This window comes from Acomys russatus, chromosome 31, assembly GCF_903995435.1.
Source record: "Acomys russatus chromosome 31, mAcoRus1.1, whole genome shotgun sequence".
Lineage (NCBI taxonomy): Eukaryota > Metazoa > Chordata > Mammalia > Rodentia > Muridae > Acomys > Acomys russatus.
In genome coordinates, this window is record NC_067167.1 from 15,789,506 (window position 1) to 15,813,568 (window position 24,063).

General features: G+C 43.3%; 1 protein-coding gene across 1 annotated transcript in view; it reads right to left on the bottom strand.

Moving 5' to 3' along the window:
* Positions 1 to 24,063, bottom strand: part of Cfap54 (cilia and flagella associated protein 54) — a 283,795-nt gene that overhangs the window by 15,769 nt on the left and 243,963 nt on the right. Inside the window, exons 65-67 of the mRNA XM_051139645.1 lie at positions 16,949 to 17,055; positions 11,332 to 11,473; positions 7,286 to 7,360 (exon numbers count right to left, since the gene is read on the bottom strand). Coding sequence (XP_050995602.1) covers positions 7,286 to 7,360; positions 11,332 to 11,473; positions 16,949 to 17,055 — 324 coding nt within the window. The remainder of the gene's footprint in view (positions 1 to 7,285; positions 7,361 to 11,331; positions 11,474 to 16,948; positions 17,056 to 24,063) is intronic.

The following is a 24,063-nucleotide window of genomic DNA, read 5'->3' on the forward strand; positions in this document are numbered from 1 at the left end:
AAACAGCATCAGTTAGGTTTCCAAGCTGTCTCAGCGGGTAAAGGCGCTTGCCACTTGAGTTCGATTCCCTAGAACCTACATGGTATGACAGACTGTCTCTCAGAAACTGTCTTCTGTCATTCATACATGACCTGTGTCATGAACACATGCTCCCTCCTCTACCTTCCCCTCACTACAACCATGTAATTAAATAAATAGAATCAATTTTTAAAGAAAGAAAGGTCACAGTCATAGTTAAGCTAACATTGGTGGAAGGTGTTATATATCCATTTTCCACAATAATCCAGTAAGATACTGGCATGGTCGCAGTCATCATTTCAGCTGACAGGTAAAGGCTCATAAGAGGCTCTGAGGGGTGTTAAGATATTCACCTCATGATGGAATCAATATATTAGAAAAAAAAAAAGAGCAAATGACTAAATAAACCGAAGTCTGTTAGCTTGTGGAATGGTAGCCGTTAGTCATCAGCACATGGTTGATGCCAATGTTCCGTCAGAAACGTAGCATACACAGTAAGGTTTTATTGTGCTGTAGATTGAGTCTAGGATCTCAGGCATGCTGGGCAAGTTTTCTGCCACTGAGCCCCTAAACAATTATTTTTAACAATAAGAAACAATTGGCTATATGCACAGGGAACTCAGCTATGTAAAAAATATCCATCAATCAAGCACATAGTCACACAATATAAGTCAGTAGAATTTTAATGTCATTAAGGATTTATCGGTCTGATAGAAAATAGAAAATATTTTTTAAAAAGCAAGTTTTTGCTTGTTTTATTTTGTTGTAGTTTTGGCTTTGGGGTTTTGTTTTGTTTGTTTTTGCTTTGCTAACTTAGGAGTGTAAGGGATAGAGATGTCAAACAGTCACTGTCCCCACTGCTCCCCACTATTGAGAACCAGCTCCCCTCTCCCACTCACCCAATAAACAGCACACTCATAGTGGTGTTTGTTTCTTCCATCAGGCCAAGATGCACTGGGTCATAGGATCCTAGATAGAACTGGGTGTGGCCCTCAGTTCTGTCATTTGGGCTGAGCCAACATCCTCAGCCATTTTACTCTATGACAATGAGTACCTCAATATTCTCCTCTCTTAAAAAACAGTGCCCCCGCCCACCCGACTAACTCCAAGTACTTGAACTAGTTCACCAAGAAATGAAAATCCCTGGGTGAACTGCCCCAACCTCACCCAGTCCCTACCAGACTCCCTCATGCCCCTTCCTATCTCGATCACAGCAGAGTCCTTGCGCTTTCATCCCTCTGTTATCTCTCTGTCCAGACACATGCCCTGTCCTTATGGATAACATCTCCTCCTCCTGTCTCCTTTCCCTTAAGCTCTTTCCTATCTCGACACCCTCCTTGGTCTCTCGAGCTCCCTCTAGTGATTTCCTTCTCAACCCATCTTAATGTATATTACCAAGTCTTAACTTCTCACCTCACTCTAAACTGCTCACAGCATCTTTTCCCACTGTTCACAAGCCCCGTCTCATGGGTACAGGTAAATTGCTGGCCTTATTAAAGCAAACCTGTACTTGACTCCAACCCCTGCCTTGAGCCTTCGGCCTAATGTTCCTGTGCCTGAATTTCCTCACCAATGAAATAGGAGGGCCTGAGGTGATAGTGCAAGTGCTTGCTGCTCTTGCAGAAGACCGAAGTTTAGTTCCAGAATATTCACATCCAGAATATTCACAGGCCTCCCAAGGGCCTGTAACTCCAGCTCCATAGGATCTGATGTCTTTTTCTAGCCATCAAGAAGCAACAGCATGCATGTGCGCACGCGCGCGCACACACACACACACACACACACACACAAAATAAATTTAAAAATAAATAAAACAGCAACCAACTCTATGAGATTCTTCTAATATTGAATGAGCTAATTGTCTTAGTCACTGTCCTATTGCTGGGCAGAGACATCATGGCACAGCCATTCCTATAGAGAAAAGCATTTGCTTGGGGCTTGTTTACAGTTTCAGAGGTTTAGGCCATTATCTTCAAGGCAGGTGCACATGATGCTGAAGAAGGATTTGATAGTTCTACATCTGGGCCGGCAGGCAGCAGGAAGAGAGGGAGAGACACTGGGCCTGGCTTGAGCCCCAAAGCCCACCCCCAAGTGACACACTTCCTCCAACAAGGCCACACCTACTGCAACAAGACCACACGTCCTAATCCCTGCTCAGTGTCACCGCTCCCTAATGACCAGGCCTTCGGTAGACAAGCCTTGGAGGCTATCTTTATTCAAACCACCACACTAACGTATGCAAAACATTTAGTAATGTTTGCACACACAATGTTCTGAACAAATACAAACTAGTGTTATTATTATGATTACTAGTGGTGTGTTGGCACTCAGTGAATATTATTATGATTGTCAGGTACTTATGCCATGTCTAGCTGAAAATTCTGAAATGGAGGAAAAATTCTTTACCTTGTACAGTCAATAAAAACTGTTTTTCAACCTCTGTTTGCAGTAAGGTCCATCTCTTCCAACCAGAATCTGTGCCTCAAGTCTCTTCCAAGTACAGGTCTGTATGATTTGTGCCTGCACAAATGAGCTATATGCTCACACACCAATCTGTTCGATTCAGTTCAATTCACACACACTCCACGCACATATGTGTATAATTTAGACCAATGTCTTCATGTCATGCAAAGAAGTAAGAAAACGTCAATTGAGCCAGGGGGAGGTGCTCTCATCTATATTGCCTTGCAGCTATCTACACCAATGTCCAGCAGACAGCGGACAGCCAACAATTAATGATGGACAGGGTGCTGTGCAGAGGGCTTCTTCCTCCCATGGGTGGCTAGTCAGAGCAAGACAGAGGAAATCATTTCAGCATCATATTTGAATCCCACCTGACAGCTTGGAAACTAATCATTTGAACCTAAGCAGGCAATTAAAGAGATACTTTTTGTTGTTGTGTGACATGAAATCATCCATAGTTGTCATTGATACTCTATGATTGTCACTAAGAAGGTCTGCCTGGACGCTCTTTTATCTCCTTGCTCTTCTAAGTCTCTTTTCTGTAACTTCTACACAGTGGTATTTATTTTTAATTAAGGAGAGGTGATACAAGCCAAGGTAATTTGTAGTGGGTGTGTTCACTAAAAATTTAAAATCTTGCATAACAAGATCTCATATCAGTGACAAAAAAAAATGTCTCAAAGGGCCAGATGTGGTGGTGCACACCTTTGATTCCAGCACCGACGAGGCAGAGACAGGAGGTTTTCTGTGAGTTCAAGGCCACCCTGGTCTACAAAGGCTAGTCAAGGTCACACAGTGAGGCACTGTCTCGAGGAAAAAAAAAATTCTATCAACACCTATAAACTTTGCTTGTTCAAGAATTTACTTATTGGGATAAGCTCACAAATTTCCTTGTCCTATTACAGCAGTTAGGTAAGTCTGCCTCTCAGCAGGGGTCAAGTGTGAGATTCAAGTGGAAGATACCATCTCTTAGATGGGTAGATCCTATGGCTGCTATGCCACTCTGATCTCTCATGGCGTCATCCTGCACACTGGCCTAATTCCTCCAAATTCAATAGCAATTTACATTAACGAGTAGAGACTTGGTGTCTGTTTCCTCTTCTAGCTTTGAGACTATAAAAGCAAACTTAGATATTAAAACTCTGAAATCAGTTAACGCAGAGCAGAAGCATTCACACAGGATGAGGATGACAAGGATGACAGCTCTGCTTAGATATCCCAGCTCGAAGCATTCGCTCTTATCAGGCCCTTTTATACATACTGAACACATCACTGTCTTAATAGCCACAATGACTGTGAGAACTTGGCATCATGACTTTATTTTATATACACAGCCTTAGGCCACACCATTGTTAACCCCCCAGACTAGGATTTCAGGCCTGATCTGCCAGAATGCAGAACCCCCGACACTGTTCACTGTCTATCTCATGAAACACTTTTTTTGTGATCCATTACTGAACACTGTGGTGGTTAATGTTTACTGTTAATTTCTATCCTCAGTTTCATTAAGTGGAGAGACGCCTAGGAGATGAGTCAAGCACACTCCTGGGTGTATCTGTGAAGGCGTTTCTAGAGATGACTGGCATTTGGGACAGTAAGATAGGGGGAAAGACCTAGCCGTGATGAGGACAGCACCACTCCATCGGCCGAGCGTCTGCATGAAGAAAGGTGGAAGGAAGAAGCCAGCCAGAATATGCAGGAACCACTCTTCCTGCATGGCTGTATTAAGTGCAGACGCTGGTGCTTGCAGACATCATGAACCACTCTTCCTGCAGGGCTGTATTAAGTGCAGATGCTGTAGCTATCTGACTCCAGCTCTTGAGCCCTTCAGGATGTAACCACACTAGTGACTGCAGGGAGCTCCCAGGCCAGCAACCTCAGGCTGGGATGCATCATTGCTTACCTTGTTCTAAGGCTTCTGGCATCATCCACTGAGAAGCTACCAGGTTTTCTGGCTCTCTAGCATACAGACAGCCATTGTGGGACCATGTAGCCCCCAGTCATATAAGTCGACATAATTATTTCCTCCGTAATCACATATACATGCATATACAAACATACACACATACATACCACACACATACATACACACATGCACATATGAACACACACAAACACAGTATATACATGCACATATACACACAAGTGCATGCGTGCGCGCGAGCACACACACACACATGCGCACACACACACACACACACACACACGACTACTATTCATTCTTTTCCTTTTTTTTTTTGTTTTGTTTTTCAGACAAGGTTTCTCTGTGTAGCCCTGGCTGTCCTAGACTTGCTTTGTAGACCAGGCTGTCCTCGAACTCAGAGATCCGCCTGCCTCTGCCTCCCGAGTGCTGGGATTAAAGGCGTGCGCCACCACGCCCGGCCATTCTTTTCTTCTTGAGAGCCCAAAACACAAAAATAACTTGTCCAAAATTAGATTTAAGCTTGGATTTACTCTTTCTACCTCAGTAGAACTATATCTTTGTTTAATACAAAATATGTTCTTCATTTTAAAGTGGACAAGAGACACATTATTAAGTGGATTTTTTAAGGAAAAAGAAACCTAAGGGTTTAAACCTAAAGAGAATTTAATTTAATTTAATTTTACAAAGCACCATGGGAACACAAATATAGGAGATACAGCACTGCTGTCCCCAAAGCTCAGGAACTGGTGAAAGACACAGTACAGTGTACCCATGGCTCTTCAGATGGCACAGTACAGTGTGCCCATTGCTCTTCGGATGGCACAGTACAGTGTGCCCATGGCTCTGCAGATGGCACAGTACAGTGTGACCATAGCTCTTCAGATGGCACAGTACAGTGTCCCCATGGCTCTTCAGATGTCACCTCTTCAGACATTTCCTGTAAGCAGCCCTAAGAAACCATGACATTATGGCCCATCAGAGAAACCAGTGAACATCTTCTACAAAAGTCCAGAAAAGGAAGAACTGAGGCCTTGGAAGACATACAGACTGGTGGTGGGGCAGTAAGTGGACAGAAACCACAAGCGAGTGAATGGGCATGACTTTGTAATAAAACACCATTTCAAACTGTCAGTGTAGATTTGTTTATAGGATACAGTCTGACACTCCAAATCTTAATGTATTGCCCCATATGGTTTTTAGTTATTAGCAATTTTAAAAATCCAGAATTATCTTTCTGCTGCTGGTGGTGGTGATGACGGTGATGAATTCTGTCTACTCTCTCTACTAAAAGGCAGCTCTATAAGAAAGTTTGTAATTTGAAATATGTTCCTAAGATGAGCTATCTTTGAACACACACACACACACACACACACACACACACACACACACACACACACACAGCACACACATATTAAAAGACAAAATGGAGTGCCTAGTAATGCAGATGGGAGTTTTGGCGAACTGACTGTCTCATCAATGACTGACAGGAGAGAAAAATGGGTGTCGTTTCCAGAGGACCATTTGCCATCATCTATTAGAGTGAACATACCAGTTCAAAAGCGGGCAACGGATCGGAGAGCTAGTTCCCTGGAGAAGATACGCAGACGGATGACAAGTATATGAGAAAGTGTTCAACATTAGCTGTCATTAAAGAACTATGCATCAAATAACCGAATACCACAGGTACATCAGGGTGGCTACTGAGAAAAAAGAAAAGCCACACATATTGATGAGAATGTAGAGCAATTAGAACCCTGGGTATTGTGTGCAGGTATCTAAAGTTGTATAGCTGCTGGGGCCGGGGGCGGGAGTCTGAGAGATCCTTATGTAGTTAAACGTAGAACTGCCATGTGATTTTGTAATTTCACTTCTAAGTATGTAGCCCTCCCATTGAAACCAGGACTCAGTACACGCCTGTGTAATACAATGATCGAAAGGTGAAGAGAACCGAATGCCTATTTCAGGTGAATGGGTAAACATACATGGTATGCAGACGCAATGAAAACAAACAACAAAGTAAAAAGGAATGAAATAATGATGTGGGCTGCACTGGGAATAACTTTAAAACGTTATGCTAGATGAAGCAAGCCACACACCAAGGGAGAAACGTGACACAATTCCATTTCTATTGTGCCCCTGGAGTAGGTAAACCGGGACACTGCAGGTAGAATAGAAGTTATCAGGAGTTGGGGAGGATTGTAGGGAGGAAAGGGGAGGTAATTATTCATGAGTGGAGTTGCTGTTTGGAGTGATGAGACAATTTGGGAGGCAGGAGAAGGTAATAGGTGCAAGGCATTTGAATTTAACAGCTGTCCAGTACATCAAATGGCTAAAATCACAAAGTTTCTAGTATGTTTATTTTACATATCTTTTACATATGATTATATGTACACCTCAAGATCTGTCATTAGTAAGTATTTAGCCATGCAGTTAGTGCTTGGCAAACAAATGAGTGCAACTACTTTAAGGCATCAAATATAACAAAGTGAACTTTTCACACACAACAGCTCACCCGTGACATTATTGATTAGGGAAACAGCAAGTTTCATGGTGCATGTAAAGTGAATGTAAAAATCCTACATTTGTGTATACTGGAGAAATGTCTAGATATTTTCCAAACGCCAAAGGAGAACTTTCACAGAATGGTGGCTTTGGAGTGATTCCTTTTTAATCCTCTTTATAATTTTCTGCACCAGTTGAAGTTTCTAGCAAAAGATACTTTTAACTAAGGTGACGCGCTATGATAAATCCACATGTAGTACTTTTGCATGCTAAGTAAGGGAGTGAGGTCTGCTGTGCTTGCAGTTAGACACCAGCTATGCCTCTGTTTCAACAGCAAAAGAGATGTGATCAGCACAGTCTCGGAGAGGAGGTACATACCTCAGACAGTGGCATGGGCTCTTTGTCGTTGGAAAACAGAGCTGTTATTTCAGAGCAACATTCCAGGATCATGTTCTGGAAACAGAAAGAATGCAACACAGAGATTCCAATGTGACTGGGAAAATATTCCACAATAATTATTAAGCATTTTGTCTTATCCTATGTCACCCAGACCTTGTTCCCAAGCCCTGGAAGAGGGAATTGGAAGTCATTTTCTCAAGTCATCCCAGTTGTTTGAAAGGATGCAAGGTAGCCATAAAATATGAGACCAGCGCACAATCGTGTCTGTTGCCATGGCACCTTCTCCCTGGATAGTGACTGCGGAGAGGCATATTCTGCAGGGGAATGGCAAGTACAACAATTTACACCAAGACACGGTTTGGGAGAAATGACTTTTCCACTGAGAAGAACTCTCTGGGATGAAGACGGTCAGATCCCAGAGGCCAGGAGTGAGGAGGTAAATTAGAAAGGAATGGGCGGGGGGAGGGAATAAGTGAGAAAGGGTACTGAGGGAAGTAAATGCGAAGAGGCAATAACATGTAGGCATCATCTGCTATGGCCTGGCCTGACTGTAGGGACACAGCTGCCTTTACATGTGGACTTCTGACCTCAGGTGACCTCCCTACAGGCAGAGCTGTTACAACCGTGCTCCCTGTCGTTGCAACCAGACTCCATATCACCTCTCCTATCACGGAGAGAGCCTGCCCTATCGTGGAGAGAGCCTGCCCTATCGTGGAGAGAGCCTGCCCTATCGCAGAGAGAGCCTGCCCTATCACGGAGAGAGCCTGCCCTATCACGGAGAGAGCCTGCCCTATCACAGAGAGAGCCTGCAGTGGCGCGGTAAGACGTGGAGCAGAAAGCAGCTACTGGGTGAGTGTTGTGAGTTCTGGAAGAGGAGGACGCAGGGGTTAGGGAGAGTCTGTGTCCCCTGTGGGTCTGAGTGCAGCTCTGGCTCTTGCCTCCCAGGTCTGGTTTCCACAAGGGTTCTTGTGCTCAATCTGGCCATGAGCTGCACACAGGCTTACTACACCGTCTGATGATAGCCCTGCCCTTTCTCTCCAAGCCCATTTTACTCGAGCAAGTGTCTTTTCCTTTACTTACAACTAAAGGGGATATAGCTACAAGATGAAAGAAGAGGCTGGGGAGGCTAAAGAGATAGCTCAGTGGTTAAGAGCACTGGCTGCTCTTCCAGAGGACCTGGGTTCAATTCCCAGCACGCACAGGGCAGCTTACAGTTGTCTGCAACTCCAATGGAATGGGATCCAACACTCTCATGCAGACATACATGCAGGCAAAACACCAGTACACTAAAAATATATTTTAAAAAGAGTTAAAGAAAAGAAAGAAGAAACAAACAAACAAAGATGGGGCTTGGGAGGTGGCTCAGTGGCTGGTGAAGCACTTGCTCTTTGCTCTTTCAGAGGACCTGTGTTCAGTTCCCAGCACTCACATGATGGCTCAGAACCACCTACGACTTCAGTTTCAGAGGCTCTGATACCCTTTTCTGACCTCCACACTCATAGGCACACATGTGGTGTGCAGGCAAAACACTTACACACAGAATAAATACATCTTTAAAAAAAAAAGATTGTCAGCGCTAAACCATGCCTGCTTTAAAATATTGCCAGCATCTAGACCTGAAGGAAGCAACAACTGGTCTGGATGGTAATATCAATATATGTATGTACTGGTACTCAAAATATTAAAATGATAAAGTGTATTAATTTTTCAAATCATAACCAGGCAATGATGGCTAAAAACCTTAAAACAAAAAGCAAATGATAACAGACCTTGGAGTTTCAAGCCACATTATATCTACGTTTTATAGAAGATTTACACAAAAATGATCCAATTAGAGCTAAGCAACATTAAGGAAAAAAGTGATGCACAATAAAATGACATGGCAAGTAGCATCTGCGCAGAACACACTAAGTGAGGAAAACAATTTTTAAAATGCGAAGGAGGATATCAACATCGCAGAGGGTTTGTTTAGCTGTGGTTGACCCCAAAGCACCAAATGGGGACATGAGAGCACATCACAGGCCTTCACTATGGAAACCTGTCTCCTGCGTTCCTCCCGCCACCCTATATCCCTGTTTAATTTTGACTTGTTTATGTTCACAGTCAACCCCCTGACTCAGACATTTATCTTCTTATAATGAAATTTACACCCATGTTGACCGGGGTCACTCTAGTAACACTGGTTCTATCCAAACAACCTGTCTTTGTGTGAAAGGATTATTTATTTTAGAAATGAAAAAGAAAATTAGTCCTGGAAAAGGTCTAGCCACAGACCTAGACAGTAAAGCAGAGTAGCAGGACCACAGTCTAGAGGCCTCTTCTCTCATATTGTAGACATTTTCCTGCCGCAGACAATCAAAGGTAAAAAGACAGGCAGATTCGTAACAGCGATTTTCCATATATTAACTATGGAGAAATGTATGAGGAGCAATTTAAGCAAGAAATATTCTAGACTGTGTCTGCCTCAAAGATAGCACTCTGATAAGTTTGTGACTGAAGAGCCGTCATTGAAAGTGCACTACAAAAGATGAGCTCAAGTCAAGAGAGCTGAGTCCTTCTTGAAAGCAGACGTGAGAGGGCAACGTGCTCTTCGTGAAAGCAATGTATAATCTGTGTATCTCTACAAAATCTCCTGGGTTTGAGATACTGGGAGCTCGCTGACCTATGGGAAGATTTATTGTCGCACTGAGTTTATCAGCAAGCATAGCGATTCACATGCGAACCTCTGAGGCTGTTGAAAAGGCTGCAAGACTGGAGCTCTAAGATGTCTGCCCCTTAGGAATCCTGGCAGAGGGTGCAGAGGACTTGAAAGCTGCACAGTGGCATTTCACAGAGGCTAGCTGGGCTCACCTGGTAGAGTCTCTTACATATAGCTGCTAACTTGCATAATAATATAAAATACATTTAGTCATTGTGCTAGTAAATTGAGACTTAAAATGCCAACATATATACTCTGAAAGTCAGACAAGCTGCTAGCTTTTATATATTCATATATTAAAAGCACATAGAGGAGATAAATTAAAAAAAAAAAAAACAAAAAAGAAGAAGAAGAAGAAGAACCATGCAAATAAATGTTATTCTTTAAGAGTTTAAACTGCTTGATTGTTGGTAATTGGTTTCATATTTGCCTGGCCAAATGGCTTCAAAAAACAAAAGATCTCCTGACCTAAAACTGAAGAAAAGACCCTGAAAGCTTGCAGAGAAGAAAAGCGAGGAAGCAGCTTAGGCTGATGCAGCCTTAACCAGGGAACCAGCAAAAGGAGAACCAGAACCAGATGCACCAGTGGCTCCGAGAACAGCGGGAGCTCAGGAGGAAAATGGCACCGAGACAGGATGCGATCAATTTGAGCTTTTGAGTCAAAATCTATGAATGAACACCTGAAAATGGGATATAATGAGTAGGAAACAGTGAAGGATGAAAAAAATAGTCAAGAAAACCAAACACACAAGAAAAGAATAGAACCAAAGGTCTTCCTGCCCCAGCTGTAAGGACTTTAGACAGGGCCATAAAAATATAAACACCAGAAATGGTTTCCAATGCGTGTGAGTGATAGGACAGTACTCAGAAGGCAAGGGGGAAGGCATAAGTTGGGAAGAAGGGGGTAATAAGTTTGACAAACCATAAAATAGCCAAACAGAAAACCAATAGCATCTAAAATTAATACAAGTAAGGATTCCTGCCATTTTAGGAACACTTCTGGACTTCCAGCCTCGTAGTGAGAACATTGGCACAGACAGCAAGAATCGTATTTGATGAACAGGTGACCTGTGACCCCCACACACATGCACACACATATGCACATACTCCCTCATACACACGTGCACTGAATACACATGTACACACAGGAGTTGGCCCATATCTGGTAGTATAAATAAAGAAGGTTAAAGGTAGGAGCATCACGAAGTCCAAGACTAGCTGCCCAGTCCTGTTCCAACAAAGGGACCAGTGACTTAAATAACAATGTGTGGTGGGATCCATCCTAAAACTACAAGTTCATTCTCCCATCATTTAGCAATGTACTTACTTCCATGTCCGTATCAACTGGTTTATTTTCGGGTTCTACTGATTCATACACATTTTCACCTGAGGAAACGTCAGGAACCGATGGTAATGATATCTCAGCTATTTGTGTGAGGTTAAATAGTTTCTCATGAATTGAGATGACTCTAAAAATAACACACATATATGCATTTAATTTGAAAAGCCAAGAATGGTATTGGTTTTAGACTCAATACGATTTATGAATGAAGCCTTTATCTACTTAACAGTTAAGTGTCTGAGCTCCCCCAATATTGTCTATTCAATCATCCCTTCATTCAACAGACATGAGCAAAGAGACAGCAAGCAAATGCCCATGATGTTTATGTCTACTTATCCATTCACATTGATATACATTAAGACAGGGGAAGGGCACAATGACAGGAAGATATCTGTCCAAATTATTCTGAATTATGAAAAGAAATATTTATAAAATTCTAGCCAATCAACACAACAGTCACTCCTATGTAGATCTTGATGGCACATTATGGCTGTCCTGTTGACACAAGGTAAAAACTATGACAAGTCAGAAAGAACTTGAAAAAGCCAGCTCATGAGTGCATACTTTAGAGGGGTGTGTGTGTGTGTGTGTGTGTGTGTGTGTGTGTGTGTGTGTGTGTATGTGTGTATGTGCATGTTGTATGTGTTGGGGGGGCTGATAGGGGCAGAGAAAGAGGAAGAAAATTTAAAAAGATAAGAAGCAGAAGTCAAAGAAGAGGCATAGAAGGCAGTGGTGATGCTGCTGCAGATGGAGAGCTTCAAGGGCTTAAGGGCAGTGAAAACTGAGTGCTCTGTGGGCAGAAGTAGGACCAACGGAGTGAGGTCAAAGGCTTGTCACTGGCAAGACCACCTGTAAGGCTCTGTGTGACTTCACCCTACTCAGGGAAGGACATTATTATGCAAAATGAGAAGATGATTCAAAGAGCAGAATGGTGTAAGAGTACACATGGAAACTTCCAGTACATATAGAAACACAGTCTTCCATAGTGTCTCTTTCTGTGACATGGGGTACTATTTGAGTTCCTTGCTGGCAGTATATGCATACATACATACATACATAAACACATACACACAGCATATATAAACATATGTGTGTATAAATATATGCTATCAATGAGGAAACCAAATAGTACTCCATGTCTTTCTTACATACACATATATGAGAATTTTCATATATAGTAAGCATTCTGCATTCCTTTTTTTTTTTTTTTTTTTTTTTTTTTTTGGTTAAAAGGTAACAACTAAAACATAAATATTTGTCAGTAAGTTTATTGAAAAACTTGCCCATTAGGAAGTAGGTTCTATTCAATTGTGCTAGACGGGCTGCCTGTTGTATGGAGAGTGAGAGTGGAGTCAGGACTCATTGTGTCATACTCAGGGAACTTGACCGACCTGTGTCTTGGTCCTTCCTTCATCCCTATACCCTCCAGTGAGTCCATTAGCATCTGACACTTAAATTCCTCTATGGCAAGGCTGGACTAATAAAATCCACTTTGCCTAACTCATAAGACATTTGTAAGGAAGAAGCAATGTACCTGGACATGTTTAACTATAACAATAGCCTATAAAGGGAAGGGAGTGTGCTAAACCCCGCTCTTCAGTCCAATGCCCAGAGAAAGAATTCTCATGTCATTTCAAACATCACATAGGGCTGAGGGGTGTATCCCTGCAGGATAGTGCTTGCCTGGCATGTCCAAAGCCATGCACTTGACCCTTAGTGCCCTAAGTGAACTCACAGACTTCTGATCATTGGGGTACAGAACATTCTCCACAGTTGAGTGGAGAGTGGGGTATGACTTTCACACAAACTCTGGTGCCTCATATTTGACCATGTCCCCTGGAGGGGGAGACCTGGTGGCACTCAGAGGAAAGATAGCAGGTTACCAAGAAGAGACTTGATACCTTATGAGCATATACAGGGGGAGGAAATCCCCCTCAGGAACAGTCATAGGGGAGGGGAATAAGGGGAAAATGGGAGGGAGGGAAGAACAGGAGGATACAAGGGATGGGATAACCATTGAGATATAACAAGAATAAATTAATAAAAAATTAAAAAAAAAAAAAGAATAAGCTAGCCCCAGCAATGGGTTTCAGGTTTCTCTGATTATCCAGAACTCAGAGACTGCAATGCCTTCTTCAGAGTAAATGCTCAGAATAAATCACTCTCTTAAGAGTGATCCAGGGGGCTGGAGAGACGCCTCAGCAGTTAAGAGCACTGTCTGCTCTTCTAGAGGTCCTGAGTTCAATTTCCAGAATGCACATGACAGTTCACAACTGTCTGTCACTCTAGTTCCAGAGGATCCGACATCCTCTCACAGACATACATGCAAGCAAAACACCAATGCAAATAAAATAAATCATTTTTTAAAAAGAGTGATCCAGTGCCCAGCAGAATACGCCGGCTTTGTGCTTTCCCACTGTGCTGCTCAGCCACGAGGGCCTGACATCTCTCCGAGTTTCCTGCTGCCTTGCTTACGAGGAGCAGCATTAGGTGATGGTGGGTGGCAATGTTAGGTCGGCAGCCCTCTGGACTGCACAGGTCCAACGCCTTGAGCCTCATCTTTTCTCTCGCCTGCCCTTGCTTGGCTCCCTATTCTTTACTTCTCTGCTTCCAAGGCCAATGTCCACTCCCGCTTCTCAACCTCCTGCCTTGACCCCACAGGCAAGTACCCACCATCCTGTCTAAGCTATGAGAGCTCCCCAATACCCTGTTCTCCCTAATGCCTGGGGACCCTCTCTCCTACTCCGTCAGGGCCTGGGGGACAGGATCCTCTTGGAAGCAGAAACACAGATGAAGATGAATGATGGTGACAGTTTAAAGGTGGGGAAGCGGACAGAGAGCTTGATTCTGGTCCCCAAAGGCCATATAGAACTAACCAGAACTTTGATTTGCAGTGACTGGGAACATGGAAGCTTTCTCTGCGGTTGGAAGAGGAACAGTGAAAACATGCCTTTCCTCAGGAGAACTGAAGCAGCAGGTGTGGAGGCGAACACGGAGAGAGAAGTGCTCTCTGTTTTCTCTGCCACAGAGACACTCACTTTGTCTGCAGTGAGTGAACGAGTGGTGACCCTCACCAGAACACGGAAAACTGCCCTGGGTCAGGAAAGAGACATCACTGCTGAGAAGAGCTCAGTGACAAGGGCTTGTCCCTGTCTGAGTGGTTTACTATTGGTCATAAAACATGGCAATTTTAAAAGAATTTTAATTTTAAATTCAACTTAATTAAGATTTTAAAAGAAGCCTCTCACTGGTGCCTTTCTGCTCTGTAGGTTTTATCCTTATGTTCATCTTGTGGTTCTAGAAAAAAAAAAATTAAACACCCGCAGTGTTGCAGGATTTACAAGGTAAATGCAGATGCCCCGATTTTGTGGTTTCTTATGCTGGTATGTTTCCCACCATTTTGCTTTAAAGGGAAAAGGGGTGGGGGGGGGGACAATATTGACTGAAAATTGGAGGTCTGCCAGTTCTCGAAACAACTCTTGCTTTATTCTCTTTCATGACAAGGCCAAAAAAGTCCTGAGATCTGAAAAGCATGGGGCAAGAACGGGACTCTCTGGGGAAACAGGGAGGTGGTGGGTCTGCATCCACAGTTTTCCAGATGCCTGGTGGGATAGAGACTGAGTGCCAGCAGACTCCTGTGCTGTCAGCTTCCCAGCACCTTCTCATCTGTCACCAGGCTTGAGGCTAAGGACCATCAGAAAGCTGGGCAAGGAGATGTTATCACTCTCCTCTTACAACGGGAGGAATAGAGGCTGAAGGTGCCAGGGCAGTGAGCGACCGAGTGAGCCGAAGATGAGTTGGCTAAGTTAAAACATTTCTTTTAAACCGAAAACAAACAAAAACAAAACAAAACAAAGAACTTGGTAAAAAGTTAGGAAAGCAGAAAACAAGCAAACAATTTTGTTTTGTGTTTTCTTTTTCGAGACAGGGTTTCTCTGTGTAGTCTTGGCTATCCTGGACTCACTTTGTAGACCAGGCTGACCTTGAACTCACAAAGATCTGCCTGCCTCTGCCTCCCTGAGTGCTGGGATTACAGGCGAGTGCCACCATCCTGGGAAAGCAAACAAAATTTAACAAAATGAAAATTAAAGATCTTTCCTGCTTGATAGAAAGAAAGGAATAGGCCTGGCTAAAGCAGAGGGTTTAATTTGGGCAACAACACAAAACGTGGTTTAGTTTAGAGGGAAATATAACAAAGGAGATAGTGGAGTTTGGATTTAATTTGCAAACATTATTGACACACACACACACACACACACTTTTTAAGCTAAATTAACTGGAATGTTTAGAGGATATTTCGCTTCTTGAGTTATTCCTAGATTCTAATTTTCTGTCCAGTTCATATCTGTGAAAAGAGTTTCTCTCAACCTGTGACTGTTCCCACAGCTACACAGAAGCCCAGAAGCCTTTTAATTTCACACAATCTCACTCTCCAGTTTGTGATATTAATTCCTGAGTTACTGGAGTCCTTCTCAAAAAACCCTTGCCTCTGTCTCCGCTCGGAAACGCTCCCGCTGGCTTCCTCTGTGGGTTCTGGAGTTATCGAGCTGGGGTTTGTTAGACGGAATGGAACATGTGGACCTAGTTTCATTCTCCTCCATGCAAATATCCAGTTTTCTCATTACCACGTGTTGAAGATGCTGCCTCTTCTCTATCAAAACTCGGGCAACTGTAGCTGCCTCAATTTAACTCTGGGTCTTCTCTTCTATTCCACTGATCCACATGTCTGTTTGTGTCAGTGCCATGTTCTTGTTACCATGGCTCCACAGTATGACTTGAAATTTATTTCTTGCTCTTGTCTTATTGCTGTAGCTCAGAGACTGAAGGACATGGAACGCATTGACTTGTCTTGTGGATTTTAGGGGAAATGCTTGAGTGTTTTCCCCATTTAGTGTAGTGTTGGCTCTAAGCTGTAGAATATGGCCTTTATTGTGTTGACATGTGTTCCCTCTACCTTAGCTTCTTCAAGGCTTTTATTGTGACAGGGGCCAAGGGAGTTTGCCTGTGAGTCTACACACCCTGAGTCACCAAAGGAGATTTACCAAGGAGTAGGAGCAGTCAGAAGCTACGGGTACCATGTCTGTGTGATGGGCACGCACGAAGTGAATGGGCCAAGCTTCGCCCTTTGCCTTTCCGACAAGGTATCATTTCAATAGATGTTAAAAAAAAAAAAAAAAAAAAAAAAAAGGAAATGCTTACTATGGACTACTGATCATCCACATGACGGGACCTTTCCTGTGTCTCTAAATATAAGAAGGGACTCCACTTACTCTCATGGGCCTGGATACTCCTCAGAGCCTCCACTGTGCTGTCTTTACTTGGAGTTTAGTTACTCCCTAAGGAATCTCTTACTCCAAAGGATAGTTTGTCTTGCTATCACTCTTGAATCCTTAAAGCTGAGACCTTACAAAAAGTACAGTGCAAACATTCTGACACCATGCCCCTACAACTGCACTCCCCTGTATTGGCTGCAAAGCACCACCCACCGTGGACCCCAAGTTCTCTGGCTCTGCCTTCCAGAAATGCCTTTCTTTACTATCAAGATTAGTGTTTTTATTCACCATCATCCCCAGAAGGCTTCCAGAGGATGGTGTTTACTTGCCTGTTCAACACAAGCCAGCAGGTGCCAACACACACGCTGTTCCCAGTAGGTACTCTAATGTCTGTAATCTTCAGGGGCTTCAGGTTATATGCATACAGCAATAAAACCTAAAGAAAAATAAAAGCATACAAAAATAGACATCAAAACTATACCTGAGAATTCCATCATCATTCCTTATAGAAAAAAAAAAATCACTGTATCTTAAACAGCTTTTCCATAGAAAAGAAAGACTTGAGTTTTTCCCCCCTCTCAATTCACTTTGAAGAGAAATATGAGATGTTCAAAGTTAATTTGGTTATGGCAAAAGAGTCTTGTAATCCTGGATGTGGGATACAGAGGCATAAGGGTTTGAAGAGTTCAAAGTCAGCCTAGACTACACAGTGAGCTCAAGGAAGAACAGGTCGCCTAGAAAAGCACGCACAGATACAAGTACATGAAAATAAGTGCTACTTGGAGTAATGTTTTGCGTTGCAGTTAAATGTAAGTTTCCGCATTTTCAGGCCCTCTGTAAGAAGCACAAACACCTGGGGGACACAGAGCTGCTTCCTGTTACTTCTCAATAGGCACAGTTCCCCCTTCTGTGCGGACGCCTGCTGCCACACACCCACTGTTCTCCTTTCCTCTCGGTTTCATCTCAACTCCACACAATATCACAGGCCCTGCTTAAGACTCATGCCCCAGTCAGTTCCCTGTTGCTTGGATTTGGATAATTCCTAGAGTCCTCTCCATGCAATGTGACATCCGCTAACAGTCATGGACTCCCAGACTGTGCGATTCACAGACTCCCACTTTCTTTAAGATTGGAATGCTGAAGCTTAGAGCAGCCCGTCAACACTGACTGGTCAGGCACACATATGTCTCTCTGCTTCCATGCAGGTCAAATGTACAGGCTAAAGGGCTATCTTTACATTTAAAAACTTGCAAAGGCAGAAAGAAAAGGGAGTGAAAGAGATGACCTATTGCAGCACTTTGGGGAACAGAGAGCATTTCGGAGACACAGAGGAGAGGGACAGTTGTATTCCAAGGGTCTTCAAAGTGACTGCCAATGTCAAGCATGACCCAGAATGGTGGAAAACCCCAGGATTAGAGGCTCAGGCACCTGGGAAGGCAAGAGCAGGTGGGACTGCAAATAGAAGTGTGAGAACATCTCACACCAGGTCCCTTCCTATGCCCAAGTGGGGCAATTCAACATTTCCCACGACACTGCTCCTCAGAAGAACCTACCCACATCTATATTCATAGCTTTAGCTATGGGGCTGAGGCGTTCGCAGGAAATGTTGGAGTCAGTGTATGATGAACATGAGATATCCACATCCTCAACCACAACAGCACAAGAGCAAAAGTCCCTCTGGGATCATCGGCCAGTTAAAGAGAAAAAGACTCACAGACACTGGCATCTTGGCACCCTCCAATGAGCTGCTGGCTCTTCCCCCCACTTATCTTATAACAAAGTCTATATATCAATAAGCCAGGCACCGTATGTTTTCAGTGGCTCCCTAAACATAGTCAGACAGCCAAAGGTCTGCTGGAAAGGAAATGAAAGGCAGAAATCAAAACTAAAGAGAAAAAAGGCAGTCAGAGGGTCAGACAGACCTAAGATGGAACAGAGGAAACTATGAGGGGGTGGGGGGGGGAGAGATGTGTGACAGGTCCATAAAAAAAGACAAAGAGTGAGAGATGGTTTGTCTGTGAAGAAGGACCATGGGGCTGCTAAAAAAAAAACAAAACAAAAAACAAAAAAAAAAAAAAAAACCAAAAAAAAAAACTAAGGACAAAAATACACTATCACAGCTAAGTAAGCAATGAAGTATTTGAAGCAGAAGATGAATCTGTCCTTCCCCAAAGGAAATACTAAATTCAATTCATAGATAACAGGGAGGGAAAGGATAAGAAAAATAAACTTTGAACCCATTAGGTTCACTTTCTGAATAACAGAAATTCGGGACTATACCGAGATGGCCAGAGGCAGGACTTGATAAAGATGAAACCTCTAGGAACTGAAAATGTGATGCTGTAGGGTGGCAAGAGTGTCCTAGGCATCCAGCAGAACGGACTGGGAGGGGGTGAGACCGAGGCACACTGCAGAATTTCATCACACACGTGGGACAGAGGATCACAGAGCAACCAGAGTCACAGAAAAAGACCTAACTAACTGCCCACTGGGGATGCATCCAAAGGCGAGCGCATCAGTCAATCAAAGCCATCGCTGCACTCTGGTGGGTAGCAAAGCATCTCAACAGCCAAGATATGGAATCGACCCATGCCCATCAACACATGAGTGGGTAGATCAAACGCATTCAAAATAAAACACCGTACAGGCGTGAAAATGTAATCCTGACACTTGGGATGTGAGTGAGCAGAGTAGGCCGAATGTGAAGCGAAGTAAGTCACAGGCAGACACACATCTGCTGCATGGCCTCATACATATGTGGAATAAAACAAGGATCTGATAGAAGGTGGTAGTAAGTGCTGTTTATGCAGAGGTTGGTGTGGCTCGGAGAGTGTTCACAGATGTTAGCTACAGAGTATATAATCTGTTTTTCTTAACAAAATCTCAATCGTTCGATTGTACCAATAAAGACTCAGAAGCTTAGATGCTGGGGCAAAAGCCTGCTAGCTCACAAAGGCAGAGAAAGAACCCAGTTGACTTTCTTCCTTAGGCAACATCCCAAAAAAGAGGCTCTCCTTCTCCACAACACCACCTCAAAGACCCCTCAAACCGAGCGTCCCTCCCTTCTACTTCCTGTGCATCTCTCTAACCATCCTCCTGACTTCCTTTTAGTCTCTGTGGTTTTTTCCTATGTTCACTTCCTGTCAACTGGTTGCTTGCTCTGCCTCTTGACCTATGGTTGACTTTATTTGATCCTGTTTACAATATTCAAACATAAAGCTCTTGGGTTAGAGGTGTGCTAGAGCTGAGCCACACCACAACTAGAAATGGTTTTTTTTCGAGTAAATAGCACAACTTGGGGGTTCACAGTGTGATCAAATATCCTGCTACAATAACCAGTTAAGATAGAAGGAAATAACGCGTGACTGTTTAGAATAAGCAAACATAGAGACAGAAAGTAAAAAAAAACCTCCCTGTGATATTGGGCCAGGAGAGAACTAGTCGGTGATAGTGTAGAGATGGGAATGGATAGTAGCAGTTATTGAATGTCTTATATGGGGGAAAACTGATTGCATTAATAACTGCAATCTACCAAGAACAGTGGGTCATATACTTCAGATGGGTGAACTGATGTTCTGTTAACTGTATCTCATTAAAATTGTGTGTGTGTGTATATGTGTGTGCGCGTGAGGGGGTGCGCACACGTGCATGCATGTCTGTCTGTCTGTCGTTCTGTGGAGTAAAGCTGTATATGCATGCATATTCATTTGACTATTCATGTAATATGAACATGCAGGTATGCAGCTGTACGTGCACATGCATGTGGGAGGCAGACGTTGACACTGGATGTCTTCCTCAGTTACTCCTCACCTCGTTTTGTTTTTGTGTTAAGACAGGGTCTATCGTTGATCTCGCAACTTGCCAGTTTGACTAGACTGCCTAGCCAGTGAGCCCAGACATCCTGCTACATGGCTGCGTGTCATCACATGGGGATTTTGTTTTGTACATGGGTGTTTGGGATCTCAACTCAGGGCTTCGTGTCTGTACAGCAAACACTCTGCCAACTGAGCCATCTCTCTATCCCCACTGTTGCTAAAATTTAAAACACCAGCGTAAATATAAACAGAATTCAAGACAATTTGTGAATACATGTATGACATGATGCATTTGAAAGCCTGATTAATTAAAAAAATTACCTTTTGATTAAAAAAGATTAATAATATTGAAGAGACAATATACATCAGAAACATATATTAATAAGGCACTTAAAATAAGAAAGTCTGAGTTCAAGTTGACAGATGTTTCTATCACCCACTGAAGCACAGTATGATAATAAAATCTTATAATAACTAGTCTATAAAAAGAAAAGGATGGGGGAGGGAAAAGAGGAGAGAGAGGGTCAGGCCAATCAATACAGTGCAAGCTTCCCACAGACAGTGAAGGAATGCTTCCGATGTGTTAAATTATATATCTTACATGAAGTGTGAGAAAATATTTTTATAAGATGATGAAATCTCCCCCAGAGATTTGGCCAAGGCCACACAGCCTTATGCTGTTTGCTCTTGCTTTGTGAGTGTTGCCCTTGACTACAGATGTGGAATTTAAGATCTTTGAGAACAGGAATACTATCTTGTACTTTGGGGCAGGGTTATTTTTTTTTTTTCAGTATGTGTGCAATTACTATCATTACCTCTCTGGCTTTCCCATCGTGTCTGTTAAGGGCCAATGAAGTTCCCTAAAGTGAATGGACAGTTTGTATTTAGATAAACACTTGAGATTTATGCCAATGGCTTTCTTCCTTTTCATGTCTGGCTGGGCCTCCCCAGTCGTTTAAATAGCCATGTGTCTGCCTCCTTGTTGGTAAACTGTAGATGTGCCTCCCGTGCCTTGGGGTTGGCTTATACCGTACACCTAGTAGCTTTGGGAACTATCTGCAGGAGGACTAGGATCTAGTTAACCATTCGATCAAGACTTCAAGTCCAGGGGCAACTGAGAGGGAAGTCCTGGGCAATCACACGAAACCTGTAACACTCCAGGCACTAACTACAGGAAGCCTAGCTCTTACTTTTCTATCCTGTTAGACTGAGCTGGTCTTGAACACACAGCCTAGGAACAGTCTAGCTCTTGTTAAAGACATAAAGACCTCCAGCAAGGAACTCAGTTTCCTATCTCTTGCCTCCAAATGGCTCAAATCCTGTACTGATTAAACGTCTCAAGGGTCCATTCCTATCCAAGGATGTGTTTTCACTTGCCAGATGAAGACTTCCTGTTCAGCGTTCAGTGTTTTGCCTCATCAGACTTCCTAAATTTGGTGTTGCTTATCTGTTTGCATCTGTGGTGCGGCCATGGGATACCAGGCCTTAGACTGTCTAGCCACATGTAACACAACAGCCTTGGACTCCATGAGGAATATCATATTAGGTCATAATGCCCATAGAAAGATTAGCTATTGATCCCCTGGTTCTACTTTGCTTTCTTTTGCTAGGACAAATACCATGACCAGAAGAAACTTGGAGAACAAAAGGCTTATTTGGCTTATACTTTAACACCATAGTCTGTCATTGAGAAAAACCAGGGCAGGAACTCAAGTGGGAACTAGGAGACAAGAACTGAAACAGAGGCCATGAAAGAGTACTGTTTGCCGGGCGCGGTGGCGCATGCCTGTCATCCCAGCACTCGGGAGGCAGAGGCAGGTGGATCTCTGTGAGCTCGAGGCCAGCCTGGTCGACAAAGCAAGTCCAGGACAGCCAAGATAACAGAGAAACCCTGTCTCAAAAGAAAGAACGAAAAAAAGAAAGGAAGGAAGGAAGGAAGGAAGGAAGAAAAGAAAAGAAAAGAAAACAGTACTGCTTATGGCTTGCTCCCTGCAGCTTTCTCAACTGTGCTTTCTTAGATACCCTTAGAACCATCCAGCCATAGTGGCACCAGCCCCGGTGAGTTGGGCTCACCACACGAATCATTCAGAAGAGCTCCCTGCCCTCAGACTTGCCTACAGGCCAATCGCAATTCCTCAATTGACATTCCCTCTTCCAAAAGGATTCTAGGTTGTATCAACTTGACAGTAAACTAACCAACACACCTTTTTTCACTTGTCATTCATATTGAACACATACCTTGATGCTCACCGCCTTATAATCACACTTGAGAGCTCACCTGGGACCAGAAAGTAGACCCCTGCTTGCTAAAAGAGGCAGGTCGATGAGGCGGGTTAAAGGTCTATCCCAGTAGCTCTCAGCCTTGCTAATGCTGCAACCAAGCCTTTAATAGAGTTCTTCATGTTGTGGTGACTGCCCCAACCATAAAATTATTTTTTTTGCTACTTCAGAGCTGTAATTTTGCTACTCTTATGAGCCGGGCGTGGTGGCGCACACCTTTAATCCCAGCACTCGGGAGGCAGAGGCTGGCAGATCGCTGTGAGTTCGAGGCCAGCCTGGTCTACAAAGTGAGTCCAGGACAGCCAAGGCTACACAGAGAAACCCTGTCTTGAAAAACCAAAAAAAAAAAAAAAAAAAAAAAAAAAAAGAATCTCAATGTAAACATCAATTTTCCAGTGGTCTTTGGGGATGTGACCCAGGTTGAGAACTCCTGATCTAAGGTTTGCTGAGTGGGTGAATGCTCAGCTACACTGATGTCTAAATTAATCAACAACTGTCAGAAATATCTTCCAAAAAGGCAAAAATTTGGAATCTGAGAAGTTTATCCAAGAAAATGCGTCTTTGTGATTTTTCTGACAGCCACTGCATCTTTTGTTGTGAAACAGACACATATTATGCACACGTGTTCACTATTTAAGAAGGAAAAATGGAGCCAAGGTAAGAGAAAGGGGAAACTATGGTCGGCCTGTTTTCTTGTGCCTTGAGAAAAAGTATCCACCTTAAATGAGAATTTGTTGGTTGAGACTCTGTGTGTGACCTCCTGTCAGCAGCTTCTGAAGCCCTTGTTTGCTGTCAGACATGGCTGTTTCTGGACAAAGCCTTGTTACCCTAATGATGTCAGAGATGAAGGCTCAGCATCCAATTCCTAGAGGAAGGTTTCTGTCATCTGACACCAACACAAGGACATCCAGACCATCCTGCACCAATCTGCCCTCCCAGTAACTGACATGACATAGTGGCTGTACAATCTGGTGACATGAACACATACTTAACTTTAAAAGACTATTGCTTTAGATGAACATTCTCTTTCTCAACTATAAATCCTTCCAGCCTCTCCCTCTTTTGCCTATTTGCTCATGTTTCCTGCAACTAAATACATTCTGATACAGGACTATCAATTCATCTATGAAATTTTGTCTTTAACGACATGTACCGTGCAACAAAATTCTCACAGCACCTTTTTTCCCCTTATATGTGATGTTGGCTTTTTTCAGCCTGTGTCTTATTTCCTTTTCAGAGGTGCTACTCATGAGATGGAGAGATGTCTCAGTAGGAAGGAGAGTGAGGCCCCAGGTGTAAACACCCAGGATACTCGTAAAACTCCTGGCATGGTTACAGGTGCCGAAAGC